We start from the raw sequence: 6,799 nt of genomic DNA, 5'->3' as shown, positions 1-6,799 counted from the left end.
TCGAGTGAAACAAATTCGTGATAAACGTCAAAAAGTGGTGACATAACAAAGATTCGATCGAGCGTTGTTGCATATTAAATTGTATCATGTGAGTTTAAACTTTGAATGATGTTTTGTTTAGTAACGATACAAAATTAATATTATTTGATTATTTTTTATTGTTATTAAATTTGTAAATTAAATTAAATTATGTGTAGATTTCATTATTTAATTAAATGTTAATTGTTTTAAACAAAAAAAAAATAATGGTTAGCTATGAAATGTTAATCGAGTGAAACAAATTCGTGATAAACTCAAAAACTGTGACATAACGAACGTTATCTTGCATATTAAATTGTATCATGTGAGTTTAAAGTTTGAAGGATGTTTTGTTTAGTAACGGTACAAAATTAATATTATTTGAATTTAATTTTTTACTTGTTATTAACATTTGTAAATTAAATTAAATTTACGTGTAGATTTCTATTATTTAATTAAATGTTAATTTGTTTTAAACAAAAAAAAAATATTGGTTAGCTATGAAATGTTAATCGAGTGAAACAAATTCGTGACAAACGTCAAAAAGTGTTGACATAACAAAGATTCGATCGAACGTTGTTGCATATTAAATTGTATCATGTGAGTTAAACTTTGAAATATTTTTGATTAGATTAACAGATATTAATATTAATGTTTGATTTAATTTTTTACTTGTTATTAACATTTGTAAATTAAATTAAATTTACGTGTAGATTTCTATTATTTAATTAAATGTTAATTTGTTTTAAACAAAAAAAAAATAATGGTTAGCTATGAAATGTTAATCGAGTTGAAACAAATTCGTCGATAAACGTCAAAAAGTGGACATAACAAAGATTCGATCGAACGTTGTTGCATATTCAATTGTATCATGTGAGTTTAAACTTCGAATGATGTTTTGTTTAATAACGATACAAAATTAATATTATCTTTAACATTTCATAGCTAACCATTATTTTTTTTTTGTTTAAAACAAATTAACATTTAATTAAATAATAGAAATCTAAACGTAAATTTAATTTAATTTACAAATGTTAATAACAATTAAAAAATTAAATTAAATCAAATTAATATTAATTTTGTGCCGTTACTAAACAAAACATCCTTCAAAGTTTAAACTCACATGATGCAATTTAATATGCAACAACGCTCGATCGAATCTTTGTTATGTCACCATTTTTTGACGTTTATCACGAATTTGTTTCACTCGATTAACATTTCATAGCTAACCTTTTTTTAAGTTTAAACAATTTACATTTAATTAAATGAAATAAATGAATTTACAAATGTTAATTTTAAGTAAAATATTAAATCAATATATTTAAATCTAAATTTTGTATCATTACTAATCAATTAATTACATATAATTGAAGATATATTTGTGGAATTTATGCTAAATGAATTTGTATGTGTGAACATAATTAATTACATAACATAACATAATTTTATTTATAGAATTAGTTTTATCGATAAAATAATCTAATTTTACAGAAACAATTGCTAATTAAGGTATAAATACAAAATATTATTCCGTATAAAAATTGCTTAGGATTAGATTTGTTTCCTCTTCAATTCTATATTACTCTTTTTAGATTGTAGAATATGATTTGTTGGTTTGCTGTACATAATCGAATGTTCACTATTTCGTATAACTATTGTGCATTGCAGTCTATGAATACTATAGTTTTGACCCCTCTGCAAATACTCGTGCCATTCGCAGTGAGTAGTTTTCGCTAGCAACAATGGTTCACATATATATGTTGCTTCCGGCTGGGGCCGAGAGGAATCTGACAAATTTTCTTGGATAGTTTCCTATCTTCCCATCCATATCTCTCTCTTCTACACTCCTACACTTACATATCTTTCCCTCTCTCTCCCTCTCTCTCTCTCTATATATGCTTATTTATTCTGCTGCCACCCCATCTCGCTTTGTATATGTGTATGTGTGCAAACAATGCAGGAGCCAGAAGCTCCCGTTATTTGTGTTTTCCCCCGATTTCGGGTTTAAGGCAATCGCGCGAGAGAAGTTTCCCTCTCGATGTACTTGAAGCAAGGAATATCCAGACGACGACGACAAAGCGTTATTATTCGCAGGGAACTCTCTCGAAAACCCGCAGGAATATCTTTTTGATGTCGCAATACCTATCATTGGAAGATGTGTTGGAAATGCAGCAAGAAAATAAAAATATTGTACGTTTGAATGTAAATGTGCAGAAAACTGTGGATTCGTGGAAGAAATCCAATGAATGTGGAAAATATTAAATTCTATCGGTTATTTGTTTATGATTTATCGGTTTTCTCGGTTATTGCATAAAACACATGTATAAATTAATATTGTAATTCAAAATTGATATTCAGCCTTTCTAATTAACTATGAGATTCGGGTTTTCTATAATTAATTGACAAATTAAAAAAAATAAGCATTGAAATTTATGGGTTTTCTCCATTATTATAAATTAAACAATTATATGTTAATGCTATTATTAAAGATAGAGATTCAACATTTACAATGTTCGATTGTTGTAGGTATTACGATTTACCTTCAATTAATTGTGAAAATTGAAAAGTATCAAAAAAATAATGTCTTCACATATTATCATTTTTCTCAGTTTTGACACATAACACAAAAATAAGTTAATATTCCCTTTGAAGATAAATATTCATGCTTTCCAAGAAGCTATTTACGACTTTCGTAGTTTTTACCTGTAATTAATTGTTAAAAGTAGAACAAGTTTTGAAAATTAAAACTTTTAGAATTCTAGTGTCGTCAGATATTATCATTTTTTTCAGTCATCACACATAACACAAAAATAAGTTAATATTCCAATTGAAGATAAATATTCAGGCTTTCTAAACAACTATTTACGACTTTTGTAGTTTTTACCTGTAATTAATTGTTAAAAGTAGAACAAGTTTTGAAAATTAAAACTTTTAGAATTCTAGTGTCGTCAGATATTATCATTTTTCTCGGTTATCACACATAACACAAATATAATTTACTATTCCAATTAAAGATAAATATTCAGGCTTTCCAAGAATCTATTTACGACATTTGTAAATATTACCTGTAATTAATTGTTAAAAGTAGAAAAAGTTTCGAAAATTAAAACTTTTAGAATTCTAGTGTCGTCAGATATTATCATTTTTTTCAGTCATCACACATAACACAAAAATAAGTTAATATTCCATTTGAAAATAAATATTCAGGCTTTCCAAGAATCTATTTACGACTTTCGTAGATTTTACCTGTATTGAACTACAATCCTTAATGAAAGGCTTGATCTTGGAACGCTTGTGGATCCTGATTTTGCCCATACGCTTATGCACTTTATGTACTTTTTCATAGTTATTCATGATGATGGCCTTCCTTCCGGCGTACCGTCCACTCAGGACGAGTACGACTTTACCACTTTTCATAATCTTACCCATCTTGAGTTTACCTCGGATGGGCTATAACACTTCCCAAAGCTGGATGATAAAAAAAGGCTATTCCACATATTTGTAAATGTTTTTTTTTATTCAACAAAAGAGAAATGAAAGAAAGTTATATTAACTGAAGACTAATTTCATATTGCACGATTTCAATGTTCCCTCTTTTCACGGTGAAAATATTTCATTACGAAACATACTTTCTTCGGGCATACTTTAAGTGCATCTCTAGCGCAGAGCAGAAAGAGCAGAGAGAAATTAGAATTCCTGCAGTTGGCTGCGAAATTTAAAATTGCGTTTATCCAATTTGTCATTTGGGAAAGAAAAAGAGAGGATGAAACTTTTTTTTTTCACTTGCTCTCGAGAAAACAAACGAATGCAACAAGATATAAAACAAAAGAAGAAGGAAAAATGTACTGCGCCAAAACCCCTGCTGCGTTCGCATCGAGCGAAAATATGTTGATGAAAGGCACCGTTTTCTTTATATATTCGCATCCATCTTAACATTTATTTATTTATCCTCTTTCCGTTCCGTTTCTTTATTCTTAACTCGTTTTTTTTTCTTTTCTTAATGCTGTCGGAGAAATCTCCATTGCGTTTAGTCTTATTTCTCTTTGCTCTGCTGCGTCTGGGGGATACATTTAAAAGAAACATCTTTTTGCAAAGTTTCCAACGATAACAAAAAAAAAAATGGTAAAAAAAGATGAGAATTTGCATTTGCCTTCGTTGTCCGCTGTCTTATTATGTGCCGTTTTGAATAATTAATGCGATCGCCGAGGGACGGGATTATTCGTTTCGGAATGTTGGAGTTTAGCGAATGTAACCCGGCGCATCCGCAATAATATTTCTATAATTGCCAGGCGTTTCTCTATTTAATGGATAAGTTGCTGTATGAACATAGCAACAGGAACCACAATAAACGGTCATTTAAATGCGGATTAAAGCTGAATACTCGCCTACAATTGCCAACGAAATCGGCTAATTTAGATACGTTTATATCCATCTAATACTGCTACTGTTTCTTCCTTACTTCTAACGTTCTATTGAGAAATATTATTTTTCAAATTGGTGCATCCATCATTACTTATATAAGTCGGTAAATATAGTTTTATATCTACTATAACTATATAATAAAGCGCAGATTCTTCTTATCTTTGCAACTGCAACGAAAACGCAGATGTTTCGTGCAGGTGTTTAATATATCCGCAGGTGTTTTATAATTTTGCAGCTGCAACTAAAACGAAGGTGTTTTGCAGGTGTTTAATTAAAACGCAGGTGTTCAATTAAGACGCAGGTGTTCAATTAAAACGCAGGTGTTCAATTAAGACGCAGGTGTTCAATTAAAACGCAGGTGTTCAATTGTGATTTTGTTTGGCAATGTTTAATAATTTTCTTATCTTTTCAGCAGCTTATCTTATATATCCGCAGGTGTTTTATAATTTTGCAGCTGCAACTAAAACGCAGGTGTTTCGCAGGTGTTCAATTAAAACGCAGGTGTTCAATTAAGACGCAGGTGTTCAATTAAAACGCAGGTGTTCAATTAAGACGCAGGTGTTCAATTAAAACGCAGGTGTTCAATTAAAACGCAGGTGTTCATGCAGATGTTGCATTGTGATTTTGTTTGGCAATGTTTAATAATTTTCTTATCTTTGCAGCTGCAACGAAAACGCAGATGTTTCGTGCAGGTGTTTAATATATCCGCAGGTGTTTTTATAATTTTGCAGCTGCAAGTAAAACGCACGTGTTTCGCAGGTGTTCAATTAAAATGCAGGTGTTCATGCAGATGTTCAATTGTGATTTTGGTTGTGCAATATTTAATAATTTTCTTATCTTTGCAGCTGCAACGAAATCGCAGATGTTTCATGCAGGTGTTTAAGATATCCGCAGGTGTTTTTATAATTTTGCAGCTGCAACTAAAACGCACGTGTTTCGTGCAGGTGTTCAATTAAAACGCAGGTGTTCATGCAAATGTTCAATTGTGATTTTGTTTGGTAATGTTTAATAATTTTCGTATCTTAGTTGCTGCGAAAGTTTTGATTGAAACTTTAAAGAAACCAATTGAATTATAACAACTAAATTTCTTATTATTGTGTTTAATAATTTGTAAAGAATTTTTTTTAATTTGGACGTAAATATTGCATAATTTATTATCGTGTTCTTATAAATTCCTGTTTTCTCTCTGCAAAGATTTAAGAGTTTTCTGATATTAACAATATATAAAAAAATTAAGTGCGTCGTAAAATGAGAGGCAGAGGAATAAAATGGAAAGCTGTAAATAAGAAATCGTAAATGAGGCGTTTCAACATCCACGTAAAAGCATTAAACCGTTTAAAAAGGGGGGAGAAGGAAGGGATGCGGCCTAAATGCATTTTATTAGGTAACAAATAATGTGATTTCTGAGGATACTGGAACAGTTCCAAACGATGATAGCATTGCAACTATTATAAATTGGTGTCCTTATATAATGCAATGAATTGTATTGAAAACGAAGAGTTTTTGGTGTAAACGAATGATGCAGCGTGAAATTAAGAAAAATGAAGAAATATTATTGCAATTTTCCTATTTATGTGTTTAAAAAGAAACTACGCCATCTATTATACGTTTTTGGAACTATCGATTTTTCAGAAAAAATGTGTATGTATCTTTATATAAATGTTTCTGAAGTAACTAGTAATGGAAGTATTATTGTCTGTTGTTTGGGAACATCGATATTTCAGCCAATAAATATGTGTGTATGTTTTATATATATGTTATATAAATATTCGATCAGCAAAAAAGAAGAGTATTTTGTGTAAACGAGATTTTTCAGTGATGCAGCGTGAAATTAACAAAACTAAAGAAATATTATTGGAATTTTCCTATTTATATGTTTAAAAAAAACTACGCCATCTATTATATTTTTTTGGAACTATCGATTTTTCAGTATAAATATGTATGTATGTTTATATAAATGTTTCTGAATTAATAGTAATGGAAGTATTGTTATCTGTTATTTGGGAACATCGATATTTCAGCCAATAAATATGTGTGTATGTTTTATATATATGTTATATCAAAAAAGAAGAGTATTTTGTGTAAACGAGATTTTTCAGTGATGCAGCATGAAATTAACAAAACTGAAGAAATATTATTGGAATTTTCCTATTTATATGTTTAAAAAAAACTACGCCATCTATTATAGTTTTTGGAACTATCGATTTTTCAGTACTAAATATGTATGTATGTTTATATAAATGTTTCTGAATTAATAAGTAATGGAAGTATTGTTATCTGTTATTTGGGAACATCGATATTTCAGCCAATAAATATGTGTGTATGTTTTATATATATGTTATATAAAAAAGAAGAGTAT

The 6,799-nt window shown here is 29.4% G+C and overlaps 1 protein-coding gene across 1 annotated transcript; it reads right to left on the bottom strand.

Annotated features, from left to right (window-relative positions):
• Window positions 1–3,264: 3,264 nt before the first annotated feature.
• Window positions 3,265–3,486, bottom strand: LOC108568801 (60S ribosomal protein L27-like; the record flags this gene model as incomplete). The annotated part of the gene is made up of 1 exon (XM_017930095.1): window positions 3,265–3,486. A coding segment is annotated over exon 1 (183 nt), but the record flags the coding sequence as incomplete, so codon positions are not given.
• Between the last annotated feature and the right edge of the window lie 3,313 nt (window positions 3,487–6,799).

This window comes from Nicrophorus vespilloides, unplaced genomic scaffold (assembly GCF_001412225.1).
Source record: "Nicrophorus vespilloides isolate i.1.1-1 unplaced genomic scaffold, Nicve_v1.0, whole genome shotgun sequence".
Lineage (NCBI taxonomy): Eukaryota > Metazoa > Arthropoda > Insecta > Coleoptera > Silphidae > Nicrophorus > Nicrophorus vespilloides.
The sequence above is the reverse complement of the archived record's forward strand: the minus strand, read 5'-3'. Positions and strand labels throughout refer to the sequence as shown.